Here is a 22,972-nt window from a genome sequence, read left to right as displayed (position 1 = left end):
CCCTACCCCCAATCCCTATCAAAATGTTTTGTGGTTTTCGGTACTGTCAGCTTGCCAACTGGCAAATATTTGTTAAACATAAGAGTGGAAACTGGAAGTGGTGAAAATTGCATTGCAATTGCCATGTAAATTTAATTAGAATTTATTTTGCAGTTCCATGCACTGAACTCGATCTAATGCAGTCAACTAATTTCCAATAAAATAAATATGCTTTAATGAAAGCAACATTTGCAAATTATGCCACAGTTGCAGGGCAAACAAACCTGTTTATTTTTCCGAATAGACTATCAGCAAATTTCCATGCAACAATTTTGAATTTGTGAAAATCAAGCATTTGGCAATAAATGGAAATTTGATAGATGAAAATAATATCATTTATTAAATGTACTTATGATGATAGTATGATGATAATACTTGGCAGCAGAATTAATTCAATAATAACAAATAAAAAATGCTGATAAAAGCTTAAGGTATATTAAAGTTCCATTGCACATATGACAATATTGACGTTCTTCAAATTTCAAATATAAATTTGAATAATAATAAAAAAATACTATTTTACTAAAGCTTAGATTTATTGTATAGAAACAAATAAAATATTGTTTCAGATGTATGCAAAAGTTGAATATGTCTTCAGACTCTCAAATGTCAGATTCTGTGCCCGCACACACCAAGTACAGTGGTTACTCAGAAGCGTGTCTCAATTAGCTAAGCATTGCGAGCCAATCGGGGTACAAGGCCTCAAATTATATTTTATGATTTCCTGTCAATCTTAATGAAAGTTTCTAACTGCACTACATAAATGTGTGTGTACATATATGAATATATATATATATATATATATATATATGTGCGTATATAGGACTGGGAACAACTGATTTGTCGGCAATGAAGCGTGGCTAATTGCGTACACTCGAGAGGGCCTTAAACTTGTTGACTGGCTGCTAATGAAGTCATAAGCACAGCCCGAGAAACCATGCGAAAAGTAAACAAGAAGAAGGCTGAGGAGAAACTAAAGCACTGACATAACAATGGCCAAGAAGGGCGCCTGTTTGGCTTTCAGACCCAACCCACAAGACGCGGCAACAAGTCGTCGTCGCAGTTGCCACAAAAAGGCGCAGTCGCAACAGTTGCCATTTCTCAACCAATTTTTCAACGCCTCGCCAACAAGATTTATGAACGCCAAGTGCGTGACTGCCCACAGAGCATTGGCTATGGGACTGGGTACTGTGAATGGGTTTGGTAATGGGTTTGGGTTTGGGTTTGGAATTGTGATTGGGTTTGGGTTTGGGTTTGTAGAGACGTTTTTCTTGGCAGTCGCACGCATGCGCACAACGCTTTCTTCCTTGTTGATTTGATGGGAATATGGCGAATATGTTGCAATTCCCATGTTAAATGTGTTCAATCAGCAATTTGATTACGCGCCATTCATTTTAATGCAATCTTACGTGTTGCAACACCAAATGAGCCGCATTAATCAAGGAGCTTACGGGCAATGCTAGCGTATGAAAATGATTCTTTATGTTGAGTTGAGTTGAGTTGTGAGTTGTGAATTGTGTTTTAAATAATTTGTAAGAATATTGCTGACATCAAATAAATGCTAAATGATAAAGATCTTGAGTTGAATTGTGAATTGTTTGATGGTGTAGAGTAATTGTGTTACTCGTCACTTTAAATCCTTAATATCTTAATTGAATAACAAGATAATTATTATTTTATATTCCGAAAGGACCACTATAGAATACCCTATTATTTACTGTACTCCAATAAAAATGATAGTAGTGCTTTCCATTTATTGTCAAGGAAATGCTACAGAGTGATCAGATTGCCATTTACTCTCAATATAAATGAGTTTTTGAGATGTCCTTTGAAATTGTTGTTTTTTTATTTAATGGACAAGCGACACACCTCAACTCTGAGCGACTTGCTATCATTCAAAACCAAGCAAGTACAAAATATAGAAGTTTATTCTTAAACTATAAACCGAGAAGCTATAAAAATTATGCTACGGCTTGGACCTGAACGATCTTATCAAAGCTTCAGCGACTTTTTTATTAAGAGTTGAAAATAAATTGCTAAAATGCTGAAGCCTGTACATAGTTATAAGTTTATTAGTACAATTATGTTTACGTGCCTTCCTACTTGCACCTCTCTTGAGCACTCTTATGCAACTCACATTAATGGCAATTTATAAGCAGTTAACTGAGCAACTTGAGCTATTCAACTTTGGTTCACATGAGAGTATTAAGTATTGAGCTGAATGTTGAGGATTTCTTGTTGTGTCGAGTTCTCTGCTAAACGATTGCAAACAACTCTAACTTAATTCTCAACAACGCTGCTCAGTTGGCAGTCCACTCAATCAGGCTCTCGAGTGATGTGCTAGCTTTTTCCCCGTCTCTCTCTCTCTCTCTCTCTCTGTTTCTCAGTCTCTTTCTCTGTCTTTGGTTTTCTGAGGTGCACTTGAGAGTCAAAGTTAATGTTAATGCCGTTTGTTGCTCTGCTGATTGCTCAATGGTCATTCAGAGCGACTCTCATTCATTAAATGGCATTGACAGCGCAAAGGGAGACGAGGAGTCTCCTCAATATCTGTGTGGCAGGGCGAGATAGAGAGAGAGATAGAGAGAGAGAGAGAAGCGAGTTCTGCGCTGTCTGCAATCTGTGCAACGTGCCTTATCTTTTATCGCTTTGGCTTGCATTTTTATTGTCTGCCACTTTGGGTCGCATTGTCCGTCTGCTCACTTTCTGCAAGCTTTTTAGCAGCTCTTTTTTATTATTTTATTTTTATTTTAATTTTTTTGGTACGTGATGCACATTTTTTCGCGCTTGTCTTTTGATTGAAGAGGCTCGCGCAGCGGAAATGTCAACCAGCAGCATAAACACATACAACATAAATCTCAATGATCATGATGAAGAGTTTCTGCTGTTTGGTTTTGTTTTGTTTCTTTTTTTTATGATAATGACGCCGATGACGCAGCCACCGCCACAACTACCACCCACATGCGGCAGCTGTGCGTCTCAGTTTTCGCTTGTCGAGCAGAAAAACAGTTTTAGATTCGCTCTTTCTGTTTTTTGCTGCAGCAGCATATTTGACAAAATGCAACGCCCACCAATGCGAAAATGTAGATTTCTAGACAAAGATCTGCGACGTGGGTTTTTCCGAGCCATTTGCCATTCCCTGAATAAGAAGGCAGCTGACTAATTACCAAGTTGTGCCACATATGAGTGATCTACAGACGCCTTAGATAAAAAGATAAAAACATAAAAGCAGCAATTATGTGTGAGTTCCATTAAAAGAAGAATTCGGATTGAGATTGTAGGGAAATTGGCTAGAATGAGCTCTGAATTGAATGCAAAGCAAATAAAAACTTGAGTGCAAATCAGAAAAATTGTTAACAATTCATGAAATTATTTCATTTCAGCAAAGGCAGGCGCTCTTCATTTTTGCAATAAATTTTGCGAAATCTGGGTCAATTTATTCAATGCGTTTTTACACCCTGAAAAGGCTGAAGTTGTGCAAAAATGAGTAATTGGAAGATGAAAGCAACTCTGAGCTGATAATTTATGTTTGTATATATTCTTAATCAGCATAAGCAGCCGATCGCAGAGACTATATATTTGGAATATAAGTTCTTGTATATCCTAAGCAGACCGAGTTTATTTCAATTTCTTTCGCATTTATGAGCTGTGTTCAGGGCATCAGCTAGTCGAACTATCCCGCCAATATATTATTCTAACTCGTTTTGTATCTGTATCGCTTTGCTTATCCTTGGCAATGTTTGTGGTATATTAACTGATTGTTATCCCCAATATTAAGAGCAGCCCATATTTCCAATAATCACACTTTTCCTACGATAAAAGCTACCTAAAGGCTACTATTCTCATTCCAACGAACCCCTGCCAGGAACCGCCTTTAAAATGTTATAGATCTCACAGCTACCGCATCGATTTATGTCCGCTCAGTTATTATTAAACGTATTTTGATTGCCGGTGAGTTGTGCAACCCTTGTGCAACAACAACAACACCGATAACAATAAGTTGCCCCATAATTAATATGAAAACTTCGCCCACAAATCTAGCGTAAATTCTGCAAAGAGCTTTACGAGTGAAGTTTTGCCGCCAAATTCGTGGCCCTAACAAGCCGCAGAAACCGCAGGCGGTCAAACAACTGAAATCAAATAATTTGTTTACTTTGACAAGAAATGCTGGCCACACACAGACAAATTTACAGTGAGTAAAAATTGTTCACACACTCGACCATTAACGGAGCTCAGTTCGCGAAGCGTCGCGCTAATTTGTAGCGCCCATTTCCGTTCTTTATGTGGTTTCTCTTTTTTATGTTTGTGTTTGTGTTTTTTTTTTTTTTTTTTGGCCCTTTGCGGCTTTGTGCTGCGTGCGGTCCATGCCAATCCATGCCAGTCCAGGCCAGGCCACGCCAGGCGTCGGCAGTTCCTTGGCGCGCTTTATTGATGCGCCACAATTAGCACCACAATGCCGTAAACAAAGCTTAAACCTGAACCGCTGACCAGGGACAGAGGAGTCCCCTCCGGGCAATGGGCAAACAAATTTCGCAAAACCGCAAATAAACTGCGCCCGCGCTGACCTTGAATGCAACTCACACTGGGGCCTGAGCCTCAAGTTGGCGATGGGCGTTCAAATTGCACTGAGACCAACTGACTCACGACTCGGATGGACAGCCGGGTGTAGAAACCGGTTCAACATTTTGGCCGGCGAGTTCAAAAACCTTTTTTGCGTGAATTTTGTGATGAATTTATTTGTATTTAATGCGGTCGCCAGACGGACAGTCAGACAGTCCGACAGATCGCAGATCTTTAGAGCGCGTGCCGTTGGCGATTACAATGTTTGGATTATTTACAGTCGAGTCAGTGAGCAGGACAGTGGGATTTATGACACCCAGTGAGGACAAAGAGTTGCCGCAGTTTAAGGCCACTTAATTATGAGATGTTTTCTAGACAGTTCCGGTGAAAACCACCTTTAAGTGTGTAGGCCAACAGCGATTGCTGAGGCAGCTTAATTTCCAGGCAACTGAATTCCCAGCTAGAATAAAACTTAATCTTGAATGTATATGAATATGCATCTGTCAATATTTATTTTACGGGTTGCCAGTAGCTAAAATCGTTAGGCATTATTATATTGCGATACCTGAGGAAATATAAACATTAATAAAAGACACGATAAAAGGTGAAAAATAATTGCTATAAATTAATTCTTTGCTTTTTCTTATTATTATTTCGATCTACTGGGCCCCTTCTGAGCCTATAGCTCGATCATTAACCCATATTCATTAACGAATTGAAGAATTTTTGTAGGGCTAAAACTTTGTCTTTGAGGATTCCTATTGATTATCGCAAAATGTGCAAATTCCGCTACTGAGTAAACCTAGTTTATCTATGAGACTTCTTAGTCTACAAGAGCCCTGTGCGTATTCGAAGTCAGTTCTACTCCATGAAAATGAATTGCTTAAATCAATTCTGATTTTAGCTGCCTGAGGTGACTTTCCTCGCTTCTCAGTTGAGTATCTTTGCTTAGTATCCAAGACCTACTGTGTTTCACGATTCAAACATGTTTTTATTTTGTGCTACAACATTTTGTCAATGTATAGCACCTAAGCGGAAATGAAGTTCTAATTAATCTGTATTTGCTTTTGAGCGCATTGTTTTGCTTGGGCTTTCACAAGCTCTACAGCGACCTGCTAATTGAGTCGTGCTAATAGACGAACGACAACCCTACTAATTGGCTAAACAATTTATGGCTTTGGCAACACTTTCCACACCTTTTGCGCACATGCCAAAAATAATTGGGCACAATTGAGCATTGAAAATGTGTGCTTTGCAAATTGAACAAATGTGTTGCGGAAGTTGTTAGAGACACACACAAAGAGCCAAGAGACAAGAGCCAAGAGACAAATACCGTTGCCATTTGTCGTTCGCAAATCGATTCGAAACACTGCGAATCGAAAGCCATGCAGAAAACTTGACCCACTTTTGTCTTTGGCATTAATGTGCCGACTTAGCCAGCAAATGCGCCTGTCTGATTAGCTGCCATTTGCTGCAGCCAATATGCAGCTAGATTTTGGCTGGATTTGTGGGATTCTTATACATACATATATATATATATATATATATACATATATATATTTTCTTTTTTTTTCGATTTGATTGCAATGGAGGCAAAATGTAAAGGGATGTTTCTACTTTATTTATACTATTTAATTTGCGTTTATATTTATGTAGGCATAGAAAAGTTTTTGGATCGCAGATCATTTAGTTTATTAAGAACTTCAAGAATATCACAATCTATTACTATAGTTCAGCTTCAGAACTGAGATAGTCTATGTGGTTAAAATAAATGCATTTTCTTAAATATTTACATATATTTCTGCTTTGATTCTTTGGCAATTTCAACAGCTTAAATGTTATATACCTCCTGAATAGCCTTCAAAATATTGAATATGATTTTAATTATAAATACAGCTGTAGACAAATAAAAGATTCAATTTTATTAACAATAACTCCACTAATGAATGCAAATTTTACGGCATTTCATTGCCTATTTAATTAAGTAAGTCATACAGAAATTGCTTTTAATTAAGTTTAATAAGAATTATATTCAAATTTGAAATTGAAAAAGTCCAAGATAGGTTGATCAGTAAATAGCACATTTTCCAAAAATGCATAAATTTCCTATAAAAAGCTCATCATTTGGATTGAAATCACTGTAAAATGAGTCCATAAATTACGTTCAGTTGAGTTGAAAAAGAAAAAAATAGTTCTTCACGTTTGTTTTCAATTTCATTTGAGGCATTAACCTTCCACTTTGCGCTCATGCCACACTTGGATACAAACACACACTGACACATGAACGCACTCGAAGTCGTGACTCATCATCAACAGTGGCAGCTCAATGTGCAACAGCAGCGACAGCAGCAGCCACAAACGGCTTGAGGCCAAAGTCCAAAAACCGTTGCAACAGCCGTTTGCTGTTGCAGCCGTATCAACGTTTATCTGGCTAGACAAAAAGCCTAATTCTGTCTGGCCCCGCAGCTGACAGCTGCTGGTGCTGCCCCTCGAGACAGTCATGGTGCCGTGCCAACTCCTGCCACTCCCCCCTCCCAACACTATTCCCACCAAAGGCTGGCTGAGCTTTTGTTTGAATTAGCCAGAAATGAAATTTAATGTGGCTTTGGCTGACTGCTGCCGCAAATCTTGCTAAATTAATAAACAGCTAAGCTCTTTGACAATCAGCAGAGTCAGGCTCTATTTGACGGTCGATTTGGCCAAGCTGAGCTTAGCCAGGCTTGATGAATCGCTAAACCATCGCAATCGGCATCGTCTCCTCCATCTCCCAACTCGCTGTCATTGACAAATAAAAGCTCATTAGCCACTTATTTTGCAGTTGGCCCAAACAACAGCTGACTGATAGCCGGCATTGACTTTTGGGTTCAACGCTCAGCGGGTGGCGACCGTAGAAACTCTCCGATTTAGATTTAGCTGCTGGCTACTTGGCCAGTTGCGAATGCTGTGCTGTGGCTTAAACCAACCACACAAGTGGTTTCTGGCCCTCGGGCAGTTTATTAAAATTTGACAAGGCGCTGATAACAATGCCTCAACAGGGGCTCCGTAATAAGGCCATCAGCATAACAACAATAACGACAACACCAATAATAATCACAATAATAATTATACAATTTTGTATTTAGAGTGAGCCATTTTATGGCCAACATCACATGTTGGTCCATTCATTAGGGCCAACAGTCATAAAAACGACAATAAACTAGGCAAAATGTTGTACACAAATGAAATGATATGGAACGAAAGTTACAAAGACGAGGATTTTATGAAAGAAACACAGTGGCGTGGGTTAAGAGTTGGAAAAGGGGGTTTTTAGGAGCGATGAAAATTCTACTTTTTCTTGTGTCACTCTTTCCAATATTAAGCCCAAAATAATTGCAGCTATGTCAACTAAGTGCTTCTTTAGTGGCCTAAGCTGAAAACTAGAGAAGGGAAATTTTGGAGCGATTAATATGGCTCTAATATTATCATACAAAGGCAAATGAAGCAAACAAAAGTAAGCCTAAATAATACCCATTAAAAATATCAGGAATAAGACGTTTATTCAATCGATAATCGATAATTTGACAATCGCTAAGATAACTCAATTGAAATGTGTGTAAAAATGCAAGATGATATACACATATCTATATCTATATCTATATTTATAAGTACCCAAGTCAAGACTTAGGAAATCAACCCTTAACACAATAATTTTAATTTTACGTAGTAGTCTTGTTAATTGGTAAATTTCAGTTCGTGAATTACTTGCACCCTTTTGAAGTGCGCCACTGTTGCAGCACAGCTGTGAGCCGCTTTAACTGGAATATGGGCACGTACTTTTCTTCTTCTTCCTTTTCTTTTTTGGCAGCACACGCCTGCCACAAAAGGCCAGGCTGTGCATGTAGGTGAGTTGTGTTGCGCACAACAAAAGGCGAGGCGAAGTTGAAGGCACAAGGCAAAAGACACAAGGCGCGACACAACAAGGGGCAGCAGGGCACTCGGGGGTATCCCGAGTAGTCTCGAATCCCGATTACGTATCTGAGAGTCCGGGAAGGGCCGCAGTGAAAGTCATTGCATGCGAGGGCAACAGGACATAAACACGAGACAAATAAAAAGAGAAGATATATCAAATACACACAGCTCATTGTGCGCGTAGGTAGCTAGGTAGGTAGGTAAATGAAGATGAGAGGGCGTGGCATGGCTCACGCCCTCCGATTTTGACAGTTGGTGTCACGATAATTAGCCACAGCTCGCGGCTCTTACATATTTCTGTGGCATGCGTGTTGACTGCTATTTTACGACTCTCGCATTGTTTATGTTGATTTGATGTTAATTTCGGGCATTTTATTTTACGGAAAACTGATAAACATCTCGAATCCAGTGAAGTTTGTGACCAGCAGTTGGCCACCAACATTTTCATTTACCTCTGTGTATATTGTTGTTGTTGCTGTTGCTGTTGTTGCCGTTTGTTTGTTTTGATGGCCAGTTGGGGGCTACTTGACCTGCATGCGGAGCCACTGGAGTGGCTGGCGGCTGTCGGCTGTCGGCTGGCTACCAAAAACCCCAACAAATAATAAAAGCTGAACTCCAACAATAATTGGAGCAAGGCGACTTAAAACGCGAGCACTTTTTGTACAATTTCTTTAATTGATATAATGCCCGATGAAATCAGCAACATTTAAGGCAATCAACTCGCACAATTAAGTATACTATTTTTCATACTTTTGTTTGTTTGCTCCGCTAGAAATTAGCATGAAATCAGCCACAGACAATTTTCTACAGTTTGTTGCCTTTAATTGAGCAATTTACGCGAATAATTCGCACAATTTTTAGTTATTTTTTATCACACACTCGCCGCATTTATGCGCCATCAGCTGCTTTTAATTAGCCATCAATTTGTGGCCAAATGTTTTCAGCTGGCTGCTCACACAAATATATACACAAATACCAACGCTCGCAGCGTTGCGCAGACGCGTTAACAGAAAACGCACGCGAATCGAACACGAACACACAATATTCAACACAAACATTCAACGGACAACCGAAAGCAGCAACAGTTGGTTGCCGACTGAACAGATCGTAAATGATCGTAGCAGTCACAACGCTGATTGTCGATGGCCAACGATCATGTTCGATCGTGTCACAAACGTTTTGCTCTTCTTATTGTTCGACCAGCTGTTGGCGGGGGTGTGTTGCCGTCAAACAGGTTTGTGTTGTTGTAGTTGTGTTTGTTGCTGATGCGTCTCAAGTGCTTAGCAACATTTGCCATGTTGCTAAGCACTTGGCGTAGTTGCAGCTAAGCAAACGTGTCATCAAAAAAGTAGTTTAACTGATAAAAGTTAAGGCTATAGTTGTATGCATAAATTTCATAGAAAATATAGCTTATTGCTTTGTTTTATGTATAAGTTATTTTATGTTTTTATAATAATTAAATAATTTATAACAACTTTTTGGCTTTTTTTGCATTTAAAAAGCCAAAACATGTTCATGATCAACACTAGATGTTGCCCAGATACATGTTGCCAAAAATATATTGTCAAAGTCATGTTTTGTGCGCGGCTGATCTGTTTCTGCCCTCTTCCATTATTCGCTTTATCTCTTTTTTTGTTTTGCTTGATGTTTCTGCTGCTACTGCTGCTTTTGCTGCTGTCCCAGACATAAACACAATTTCGACTGTTCAATTTTGATTTTTATTTTCTTGACAGTTGATCGCACAATTGTGGGTGTATATGTGTGTGTGTGTGTGTTTGAGTGAGTGTGTGTGCGTTGTGTCTGCTTCGTCGTTCTGGGAGCAATGAGTAAACAATTTTTAAATGGAATTTTCAATAAGTCATCAGGCATGCAGCCTCCGCAGCAGCAACAGCAACAGCAACAACAACAACATGGATCGTTTATTTTTATTTTTTTCTTGATGGTCGTGAGAGAGTGAGTGAGATTGACGGCATGACAACTAGCTAGCAATCAATATGAGTATGAATATTCATTCATTAAAAATTGGCGAGTTCAATAGTTGCGTATAAATTTTTATTGCAAAAACGTGCCGCAATTACAAACTGTGACTGAGACAAAGGCAGAGTAAAAGCAGAAGAACTCTCGAGAGTCACAGAAAGTAGGCCAAGTGTTGCGAGTGTTGTTGTTGTTCTCCACATGATGATTTACGACGAGCACAAGTCGAGTTGGCAAATCAACAGAACAACAAACAGTAAAACCAAACAATTAAACATAAGCAAAGCAGCAATAAATGATAATCATGTTTACGATCATTATTGAGCTCATTTCGTATTTGAATAAATATCGTTGACATCATGATCACGAAGTACAACGAACGACAAATGTAAAACAACGGTAAATAATTGAGCTCTGCTTATTGATTTATAGTCTGTCAAAAAAATATACGCATTACGCTAGCGGAGCTCATTTTAATATGCAAATATTTGTAATTAACGAAAATAAAATAACAACTAAATATAACACAAAAGTGTCAAAAGTATGTTACATATGTATATACATATTTTATAGCACATCTGTTTAACAATTCATAATACACTGTGCACAAGATCTGCATGCATAAATTTAATATGCGCACATACTGTGATCTGGAAAGATCTGCAAATGGTGCAGGGTGGATGACAAAGGCTGGCAGTAATCCCTGGCAAGTGATAAATTGCAATGAACTCTGTTATGGTTTGGCCTTCAGCCGTTGTGGCCTGAATGATGATCATCATCAACGCCTCATAAATCTGAAAACAAAATGTCGGCCGGGTCAACCTGTGCCAGCGATCTGGCAAGTGAAATTATAAATATATATATATAAATATATATATACACACTACGGATACAAACATAAATACACACACACACACATATACATGCATGCTGTGTATGTTGTAAAAGACTTGGCTCCTGTCTAAAATTAGCGGCACATCTTTGCTGCGAACCAAAATGAGGTCGAATGCGCAACGTGGAGCGTTTGAAGTCCGCACCAGCTCCAACCAGTCGAGACAGTCAGTCAGTCAGTCAGTCAGTTTGTCGGTTTGTCGACTCGTCAGTTCGCCAGGCAGCTGCAATTGGAGGTGAAGCGGCAAGCGATCTCTGTATGAAAGATGCTGCCCCGTGTCTAATTAAGTGCGTGAATCTTGGCAAGAGTTTTGCCAACCAAAATAGAATTCAATTTCAACACATTCAACTGAGTTTTGTGCTGTGTTTCACTTCCGCTAACATCAACAAACAACCAACAACAACACACACACACACACACAAACGACAAGTTCTCAGCCTCAATTCTTGCCAGTTATCTGCAACTAATGCTCCTGTTTTGATAATTATCGCATCACTGACCAGAGTTGAGCCAAAAGCTAAAAACAGTCTTTCACTTCTCTCAACTGACCAATACAAGCTCACACACACACACACACACGCACACACATATTTTCATAGTTTGAGGATTTACATTTGTAATTGGAAAGCTTTGCGAAACTTTGACCAGTGTGCAACAGCAAAACAACATCAGAAACAACAAAAACATCAACTGCGAAAATAAGCGAGAAATTTATTATTTTTTCGTAAGCACAAAATACTCTGCTATCAATAAATAATATTTCACAACCAGCTAAAGTTTAGACTCACAACACTAGTTTTAAATAAATGTTTAACGATTAACATTTATTAAAATTTGTATTCAAAAGTGCTTCATAAGCGATTATGTTTTCATGACGATAAGATCTTTTAAAAGCATAGAATAGTAAACAAGAATGCTCTAGTCGAGAGAGCTCGACTACGAAATACACTGCAGCCAAGTCTTTAACTATATGAGCAAATGTGTACAGATAATCAGTACGATAAGGTAAGAAATATACATAAATACTTGCTAAGAAATACAGAAATACGTGTCTTTAAAATTGTTGTCTTTTCAGCATTTGTAATTGATTTATATCGATCATAGCGAAACGGAAGAAATTATCGATAAATATAAGTAAGCCTGCAAGAATAAAACGATCTCCAAATGATTAGATTGAAGATATCTATAAAGTTGTTGATTTTTCTGAGCTTGATAATCGAAACTGAATAGGATATTGACAAATTTCAATAAACCTGTTCCGCGTAAAGTAAAAATGCAGATAGTTACTTTCATAGTTACTGACAACTGACTAATTCGACTCGGATTAAAAGTAGACATTTTGCATTCTTTTTGCAAAACTTTATTATTGATGCCACTAAACTATTTGTATACCTATTTCAAATGCCCCACTTTCCACGAATGCTCGCTTGAGCGTAGCGCATTTGCAACAGAAATGAAAGTAATATGGTGGAATATTAGTGTGTGGCTTGTTTTGCTTTGGACTTCAGGCAAACATTGCGTATGATTAACAAACTTTTGCGATTGCACTTTGAGCTGCCACAAACAGCAACAACAACAACGGGAGGAACAATAATAAATATGTTGGCAACTTTTTGACACAGCCGCTTAAGGGTTTACAGCTGCAAATTGTTTAATTGAAAAATTACAATCAAGCGGAAACTGTAACGGAAACGGAAACTAAACTTTAATGTGGCAACTGTACTTGAAAGTTTTTAGTGATTTTCCCATCCTGCTGCTGCTGCTGCTGCTGCTGCTGCTGCTACTCACGTGCAACTGTTAATTTATGCAACTTGTGGCGCAGCCATTGATTGGCTGCCTCTGTTCCCCTCCTCTCCACACCAACAGCAAACTTAATTTGTGTGCGGAATTTATGGGCGCAGCACGTGCAAAAGGCCGTTGCAGAAGTTTATACCGCCTGATTTGTGGTTACAAAACTTTGGCGTCCCTCACACAATTGCAAAATACCCAATTCTTTTTTGTTGTTCTTGTTTTTGATGTTTTTTCATTGTGGCCGCTTGTGCAAGTCGCAGTCGGTAGCAGAAATCGACTAAATTTAGAAAAAATTGAAATGTAAACAGGCCAAAAGCTTCAACTTCCACTTGTAGCAATGCCTGGCTGGCTGCCTGCTCTGTAAACTCTTTAATGTTGCCATAAAAAACCTCGATGCATTGCTTGCACAATTAAAAAATGCAATTTGAGTAAAAATAGCTGAGGAAACGGTTGCATTAATGAACTTCAATGTGGGCCACATGCTGAACTGCCCAGCTGGACCTGTCTTCCACCAGCTTCACAAAGGGGTAGGTAGTTGTGGCAGTGTTGAACGGTTGGTAGGGGTGTCAGTTCTATCAGGTAGAGCATATGCTGACTGGCTGCAGTCTTTGCTACCTAAGCAGATTTCATTTTAGATAAAGCCAACGTCAGCTACTGCTTTGAGTTGCCAAATGGGGGATAGTTGGTGTGCGATATTTTATGCATGCCCCAAAGGCTACGACTCGCACCAATCGAAATCAACTAAAGCTTCCCTGGAATTGACTGATTAAAGAACAGAAAAATAAACACAAAGCTTCCATCATTGATAACAGGAAAAAAAAACTATTGAAAAGTAAGGAAAAGTTGAGCAGACGCCGACAAACAAGTTCAGCATAGTGTTAACTAAGAATTGAGATGCTATAATGTATAATCAATCAAATCAATGTTTGTTAAGCAGTATTTAATATATATATATTTGATTCCCGAGTGAAGCAAGAACTATTAAAGTGTTCACAGCTGCAATCACTTGAATTGCTAATCAGTCATTCAAGTTGAAGGAAATGTTGAATAGAATTTAAATCGCTCATATCCTATCTGTGGACAGCGGCTTATTCAGCCATGACGAAACAACAAAGCAAAGTTGGGTTTGCTCTGGTGTGCAAAGCACTTGAGCGCATTTAATCGAGATATTGTTTTACTTTAATTACATAATAATTGACTTGTTGTTGTTTCTGCAATGCTAATAACTGCAAAACAGCTTATGGAAAAGGCAACGCACAGCAGCAACAACAAGAAAAACAACAAACAATAGCAATTGTGTACAACAAAAGGCTTTGCCTGCAATCGACGCAACCAACCAAATGAAACAAGCGAGGCAGCAACAAGAGGCAAGAGAACCCGACTAGAGAACCCAAGTTTGCCAATTATATAAGATGTAACCGGAGATTATTTTGATTTCATTTCTCTTTTAAGATTATACCTTTGCTTGTGTGCTATTTACATATTTGATTGGAAAAATCTAAAAATCCTGTGTGTATGTGCCAGCCAAAACAAAGGAGTAAAAGCTAGCGATAGTTAGAGGAAGAGACAGGGACAGGGGAACTTGTACAGGCGAAATCAAATTAGTGCCATAATAAAATTCATTTTGAAATTGCCTTTTGTTAAATACTGCTCCACCAACTTCTATACTTTATCCACATTTGCATTCAAATTGTAGTGCGTTTTTGAAGGAAAACACAATGGTGAAAAACACTGCATTTGAAGTGTTTCTTTAAATAATAATATTGGCTTTCCTTTCGAATTTTATTTAAGACATTTAAAAAAAAAATACTTTTTGTTGTAATGCATTTAAAAAATAAAATTGCCTTTAATAATGTTGTAAATGGCGTGGAAAAATGAAGAGTTAAATGCAGTTTCTTATTATGGATTATATTTATTATGCGCGAGTGCGTCTTTACTTGTTGAAGAATTGAGAGCAACTTTTGAACTTAGGAAAATACAACGCAGTAAGAAAGAAAGACAATTCATGTGTGACCAGATCTTCGATACTAATCGATATAGCGATACTTAAGTATTAATCGTTGCTGCGATATTCAAACATATTTCAACAAATAATATCATTTATTTACCTTGGGAAAGTTGAAAATATGTTTTTAACTCCTTTCAAAATGAGAAAACAAAATTACTTTAAAAAGCTCTTTTAAAGTCCGTGTCGCTTGGGCTCTTAACTTTTTGCCGGGCACTTTTAAAAGTCGGTCTGTAAAAGTTGACTTTGAACACTTTAACGATTCGCTGATTTTTCAAGAGTTGCACTTTTTTTCCATTCAGCATTCGGGCAACTCGCATTTCGAGTACTCTGTGCATGATTCTGGCCACATTTGGATACAACTACGCAAGCTCGGCGACCCGTCGCCTTCGCCGTCGTCACTCATTAGAAAAACGTTAGCAAAGTGGTAAAAAAAATATTACACTACGTGTGTTGCAGGGTGTATATGCAAAAAAAAAAAAAAGAAAAGGAAATAGAAAAGCGCATGTAAAGTTTGCCCGCTCGCCGAAGTAGCAGCTAAAAGAAGTAAAGGCAGAAGATAAAAAGGCAAACTGGGGAAAAGTTGATTACAAACTTTGGAGTAAAACACGCTCCAAAGAAACCGAAAAGGAAAAACTAAGTAAAGTTTAATATTTGATTTAAAAGTTGGTAAAATTTACTTTAGTCCACACTCAACTTGACGCGGCGAGATATTTGTTTTTATTGAATCTATTTGAATGTGTCTTGCACTGAGTTTATGCCCAACGAGGGGGTTGGGAACTGTGCCCTGCACTTGGTTTGTGTCTCAGCTAGCGCGTTGATTTTTCATTTCGCTGTGCAAATATGAAAAACAAACTGCAGACGAAACGCAACAATAGTCCAGCAGCAGCGGCAGAGATGAATGCAACGCAATGCAAAAAAAGTGGAAAACTACACAATGAAAATGGAAAAATTTTCCAAATGCCTTTGTTTGTTTGCACTGAAATGGAAACGCGGCCAGCAGCAGGAGAGCTCGGCATTGTTGTGAGCCAGGCTAAAAGCTATGGCAAAGAGCATACTAATTTGAAGATGAAGACTGCAAGTGCAAAAGAAATTGCATACAAAAATCCAAAGCCATAAATGTAAAGTGGAAATGAAGATGTTCTAAGCAAAGATGAATAACAGGTCATGTAAAAGTTGATAATTGAAAAATAAACGATTTGCAACAAACAAAACTTTCAAAACCAATCAACTCTAAAAATAACAATTTTGCAAAGCCTTGTGACAAATCGAATGATTTTGTAAGCCAATTATGGGAAAACTTGATAGCAGCAGACCATATTCTAGCTTGAAATATAAAATTATTTATTATAATCAGTAAATCCTAAAAAATATATAAACGCAAGGCATTTAAATTTCTTTAAAAAATCTTTTGTATTTTTTCACACCAAATTTTTCGCTGTTCCGCCGTTTGCGCACAATTCCCGCGAACATTTGGTAAATTTTCATTGGGCCTTGGGAATTATATTTGCCACATACACGCCAACTCTCACACACACACACACACACATGCATACCAGAGCACGCTGGGATATCACGATGAAATTTGAACAAAAACATTTCACATGCTATCGACTAATTTTGGCTGCAAAATTCCTTTAGGAGCCATTGGCAAATTGAGTTTGCGCTTGGAGTGGTTTTCGCTCCCCATCCGCCTTCAGCCCCGCCCTCTGCTATTGGCCAAAATGCAGTGCAGTGCAACTAACTCAATTTGGCGCCCATGTCACATACGTCAACGCGCAGCAGCCACGCCCATATTCGAGGCGCACTGCCAATTTGTTAGGTTCTGCAGCAGCACGTGCCACATCGCACGTTTAGCTGAGCTTATCATTTTCTCAAAGACTCTCTCTCATTCGTTGTCTCTCTGTTTAATATGCAAAACGTCAGCTGCCGAAAAACTGACAAAGTTGAAATAAATTTTTATTTCATGGACTGACTGACTTTGTTTGCACTCCTAAATCGGCAATGAACTTGCCGCAGAGCGAAAACGAAAAGCTCAAACCAAAACAAGTCGTGAAAAATATGCCAAGGCAGCAGCAACAGCAGCCGGCTTTGTTTGTGCCCCTAACTAGGCTCGAGGCGGAAAAAATAAGTAAAGTCTACTTCTGTGCGTCGTTTAAACGCCGCTCACGTAGCAGACGAGCACGGAACCAAAAAAAAAAATGAAGAAAAAGAAAAAGCAGTGAAATTGCAGACGTACCCAGAACCAAAGCAAAGGAACTGAAGATCTCGACAATTCGGGCTGAGCGTTAATTTAAAAACGCTGCACAGGCAGCTGCCAAAGTTTTTAATTTTAATTTCATAAATGCAATGAAGTGCAGCCCAGCCCAGCACAGCACAGCAAATTCAAATTCAAATTCAAATCCGTATCCAAATCGAATCACAGACGCAGGTGGCAAATGCTTAGCGTGGCGGAAATCATTTACAGACGCAGTGCGCCTAACTGGATTTCCCAGGAGCACTGCACAAAGTTTTTCATACGCCCCGTTGTACGCCCAGGCAAAAGGCAAACGGACCCCCAAATCAAATGTAAAAAAAGTGGGTGTGTGCTTGTCAGTCAGTCAATCAGTCAATCAGTCAGTCAGTTAGTCAGTTAGACCGTTAGTCAGCACGAGTTGACGAATGTACGGAAAACCACGTAATGACAAAAAGACCCCAAATACACACACACACATACACACACACACACACACACACTTAGATGGTAAAATATTTTCACGTTTCGCTTTTCGCATTTACATGAAGACCCCCTTGGCATGTGTGTGTGTGTGTGTAAAAAACAATTAACGCATTTCCAGCCAAAAAGGAGTGACTCATGCGGCAGTAGCTGAAAATTCAAGCGTTAGATTTTTCCACGTGCGATTCTGGTGGAAAATGTTTGCCGGCTCTGCGGTGAAGTCAACAAAAAGCAGCCGGGTTTAAGGTGTGCTCGTTGCAATGTGCAGGGGCTGAGTTGTGGGCTTTTCCGGTCATGGGTTAAGGCCGGGGCAATTGACAAACAGACACCGAATGAGCTAAGACCAAATAATATGCGTCATATAGAAATAAACTCATATATATGTATATATATACATATATCTCAGGATATACAACAATATTTAATGTTTTATTTTTAAATATAATATTTACATTTTTTAATTTCGTTTTCTTTATTGATTTATAAAGATCTATAAAGAAGACAAACAACAAATTTAAATATTCGGAATAAATATAATACATTATTTATTTTAATTTATTTGCTTATTTTAGTTTATTTGCTTATTTGTAGTATGCATAATAAACGCTATATAAATTTCATAAATTTGTTTTCAATATTTATTAATTTTTCATTAAAAAAAACATAATAAATACAAACATAAAACTATTTTTGTATTTATTTCTATGCCTCATTTTTTTAAAAAAATTAATTCCCAAGATTTCTGCAGAATGATTTTTTACACACTGCTGACACATTTAAATATGGAAGCTTGATTGCGCACTCACCATTTGCTGTTGATTCTTTGGCTTCTTGACTAGATCGGGCACCTTGAAATTGGTAACGGCCTCAATGACCTCAGCCAGCAGCAGGCCATCGCGACAGTCGGCCGAAAGATCAGTGACCTTTCGCTTCGATTTGGAACGTTCCAGATAGTAGTTGGCCCAGTCCGTGTATATCTGCAAGCACAAAAAAAGTAGTTGGGGTTCAACAAAAAAATACAGTTTGTTCTGCAAACAAAATGGCCATTAGAAGCAGTAATTAGGCATTTTTGGACACTTTCCGACAGCTGTTCATGTTGCACAAGCTGCACAAGTTGCAGCAGCCACTGGCTGGATTATCAGGAAATCATTAGCAACAAAAATCTCTTGCCCCAGACAGCATATGTACAAAATATTTGCCAGTCTGCAGTCTCTCCTCGACGCAAATTATGCTCCAGCCATTTAGTAGCCAAAAATCCTCTAAAGAGTCGTTAAGAAAATCTGTGCGACTGTGCGACAGTTTGTTGCCATCGACGCAACGATGAGCTTTGTCTGTGTGTAAGTTTGTGCATGCGTATTTGCCACTCAATGTTAGTAAATATAATTATTGCAGGACAGGACTTTTGTGGTCTTATCTTAACATAGGAAATCCTGAGAGCATATGTTGCATGCTGCCCAAAATATGCAGCACACAAAATGAATTATTTATATAAGATATTTTTTGTGAACGCATAACAAAAAGTATTTTTCTCTCAATTATTAAATATTTCTCTTGCTGAAACTTCAATTTACGAGTTTAATTCCATTTTAAATTTGTTGTAAAATATTTTCTTTCAAAATTTCAGTTGAATTTTTGTGTTATCAAAATGTATAATAAAAAAATGTTGTTATGAGAAGAATCCAAGTCGAATTTTGCTGGGCTAAGCAAATATTAAAGTTGATTCCATGTATGCACATAGAATTCACAGTAAACATATTATCTTTAGGTATATTCATTTCACTAGATTTAATATAGAACCTAATTTTATGAAATTATTATTGTCGCATTTTCTTGGTCTATTACCAAGTGAGTAGAAAACTTTTGCAATGTTTTCCAGACTGGATTCTGCTACTGCTGCTACTGTTGCTGCTGCTGAGAGCTGCTTTGTCTTTTGTGCACATCGTTAGCCACATCCTTGCGTAGTTTTTATTATAGCTCATCCGGCTAATTCCCATTTTCTATTTTCCCTCCCATATGCATGCGACAGATTTTATGTTCGCCTTGCTTGGCAATAAAAATAGCTGGCATTGTGCTTTTAGCCCGTCTGTTTGTCTATCTTTTTGCCAAGTTACGACTGAGCTTTGCAGCAGTTAGGAAATGGCAGGGGAAAGAGTTCTTAACAATGGTTTGGCCTAGACTTAGTTAGCTCATGCAATTTTTTTGTAACTCTCCCTCTGCCGGGGGTATTAGGCTCAAGCTTGGACTTTGGATTTGGCTTTGGCTTTGGCTTTGACTTGTACAAAAATAAAGTGAAACTTGCCACTGGCAAAATAGCTAAGCAAATGCAATGGCAAACAGCAACTGTAACTGTAGCTGTAGCTGTAACTGCAACTGTCACTGTCAGTGTCAGTGGCATTGGCAATGGCAATGGATATAGCCATGGCCATAACGAGTAGCAAAAACTGGCTAAGCCAATGCCGCAAATATGCTGCCTGGGGTCTAACCGAATGTGGCATCCACAAACAACCAACAGTAAACGGCAAAGGAATCGACTTTGTTTCGTGTTTTGGTCCTGTCCTGCTGCGAGTCCAGCTTTGTTTTGCCTTTGGCTTTGCCTTTGCCTTGCCTTTGCCCGAGTCTCGACTCTAACCAAATAGCCATAAACTGTGGAGTTGTCTTGCTTTATAAAGAGGCAGCTGCCCTGGCATGTGTTTGTGGCAAATATGCCAGCACTTCTCATCCACCCTCCATTTCCCTCTAAACATTCCTCCTCTGCTTCGCTTCCTATAGCTGCAATCAGCTTGACAACCCCATGAGCACTTCAACTGACAAAATGTGTAAGTAAAATTCAGTTAGTGCTGTATAAAGTGCAGAGTGTGTAATAGTGTTAAGCAATTTTCATTGACTAATCAACTCGGAACTCATCTTCTTCTTGCTCTGCTTTACAAACCTTTGCGTAGTCGCGCGTCAATATGCCATTGATATTATCGCAGGAGCCCTGGTAACTGACACAGCGTCCCAGCATCCTGGCACTTATTTCCTTTGTAATAGTTTATAGTTATATATTTTTTTAGCACATTTGATGTTAAATTAAATAGAAAATTTAGGAATTTTTTCTTTGGTTTCTTTTTATTTTAAAAGTCAGTATTTGGTCATTATTTATTGCTTGGTGACCTCAATACTATTATTACAATATGTTTCTTGCCGGATCCATGGCAAAAAACATATTTTACTTTGATCATATTTAAACACAATTCGCTGTAGAATTAAAAAAAAAACTTCACATTGGCAAGACATTTTTTATTTATATAGAAAATTTAGTAATTTTTTCTTTGATTTGTTTTTATGGATAGTATCCAATCTTTTAACACTTTGGTAATTATTTTTTATTCGGTGACCTCCTTTTTATAATTACAATATGTTTTTTTATCGGATCTATGGCAAAAAACATATTTTACTTTGATCATATTTAAACACAATTCGATGTAGTATTTGAAAAAAGACATCTTTTATTTAATGTATATTTTGTATATCGGCAACTATTAACAGATGTTTTATTTCCTAGTACTGCGAATATAATCGGTTCTAGCACGTTATTAACAATTTTGAAAATTACGCCAAAGCCGTTTTATGTTTCCCTTTAAAATGTTGATTGCAGCTCTCGACACTTTCTGAGCTCCCACCTCAATAACCCTTTCCGCTGTAATCATTTTTTTCCACACTCATATTATCACACATTATACACCTTTTTTGTCATATTTATGGGACCCTCGGCAGTTTTTAAGTCCGTGTATCTACAGCTTCATAAATATAAAATTACCGCTTTAAGCACCAGGCGAGTAAGCAAAGTGTTTTTATTTTTTGTTCCTTACTTTCTGCTTGCACCATTAAAATGTCAATTATGATAAAGTTTTATTGAAACACCGCAACACATTACGGCTTATCAGTGGGGCCAGGCGGGGCCAGCCGCCCCGAAGAGTATGCAATAATAATAATAAACATTAAGCTTCATTTTTTACCCTTTTCAACGGCAGACATCCCTGGCCCAAAACGGAAAAGAGCCGAACCGAACGGAACGGAACAGAACGGAACGAAATGGCGCGGTCGCGAACCGGTCCGGCCCATTTCATGTTGTTGCTGTTTGGTTCAGGCGTTGAAAGTCACACGCCCACTTGGGCAAACTAATTGAAAATGAAAGTGCCCTTCAAGAGTGGGGCAAACAACAACAGGTTGGCTGCCAGGCAGCAGTCAGGCCCCGTTGTTTGCTAGTCCCGGCTCATGCATAATTGGACCTGACACCCTTGTCAACGACAGTTCTCTACAGATTTCGAACGTAAACAATTTTGTTGGACTGATAAATTTTTAGTTTTGTTGCTTGTTGCCCGGGGTCCGTCGCACCGTAAGCAAAAGGGGTTGACAAATCGTGCTGGAAATCAATTTGGTCTAGGCGAAAAAGGTCAACAGCCATTTGGTAAATGAAAAAGCGCTTACCAAACAAAACTTGAGACCTGTAAATGCCACGCCCATTTAACAGGAAGCTGCCCGCCCATCGTTTTGCTCTTATCTACGTATGAGTTGTCTTGTCTTTTCTTCTCTCTGCTGTCGCTGGGGCTAGAACTCTCTGTCCGCAGGCGTTTGGCGCCAAGTACTTTTGTGAAATGTCAGTAAAATGTCAAAATAAAAGTAATGCTGATAAAAATTTTATAGCTTGACAGAAATGCCAACGAAAAATGCCACTGGGGGGTTGTTTCTCATCTTTTTGCTTTTCTTTCTTTTTTTCTTTCTTTTTTTATTTTGTTCCGTTTTCTTCTTTATCAAATGTTTCGAGTTGGGTACTTTAGTTTATTGGAATTTGCATGTGGCAGCTATATACAAGTATATATTCACCCACATATATACATCGACAGGTGGCAAAGTAATGCGAATTCTTAACACAACAAAATTTATGTTAAATCGAACGACAACCAGCAGTTAAAAAAAGGTCGATTTATGTTTTATCTTTTGGTTTCCAGTTGCTTAAAACATCTTTACAGCTTTAGATACTTCGAGCTTTAAGGCGCATTCAGGTGTG

At 38.4% G+C, this 22,972-nt stretch overlaps 1 protein-coding gene across 3 annotated transcripts in view; it reads right to left on the bottom strand.

Annotated features, from left to right (window-relative positions):
- The window catches only part of LOC6567113 (protein sickie), a 178,903-nt gene that overhangs the window by 106,345 nt on the left and 49,586 nt on the right, over window positions 1–22,972 (bottom strand). For all 3 annotated transcript variants that reach the window (XM_043214691.1, XM_043214689.1, XM_032739645.2), the window contains exon 2: window positions 18,729–18,899. In XM_043214691.1, coding sequence (XP_043070626.1) covers window positions 18,729–18,899 — 171 coding nt within the window. The remainder of the gene's footprint in view (window positions 1–18,728; window positions 18,900–22,972) is intronic.

This window comes from Drosophila grimshawi, unplaced genomic scaffold, assembly GCF_018153295.1.
Source record: "Drosophila grimshawi isolate 15287-2541.00 unplaced genomic scaffold, ASM1815329v1 contig_1377, whole genome shotgun sequence".
Classification (NCBI taxonomy): Eukaryota; Metazoa; Arthropoda; class Insecta; order Diptera; family Drosophilidae; genus Drosophila; species Drosophila grimshawi.
The sequence above is the reverse complement of the archived record's forward strand: the minus strand, read 5'-3'. Positions and strand labels throughout refer to the sequence as shown.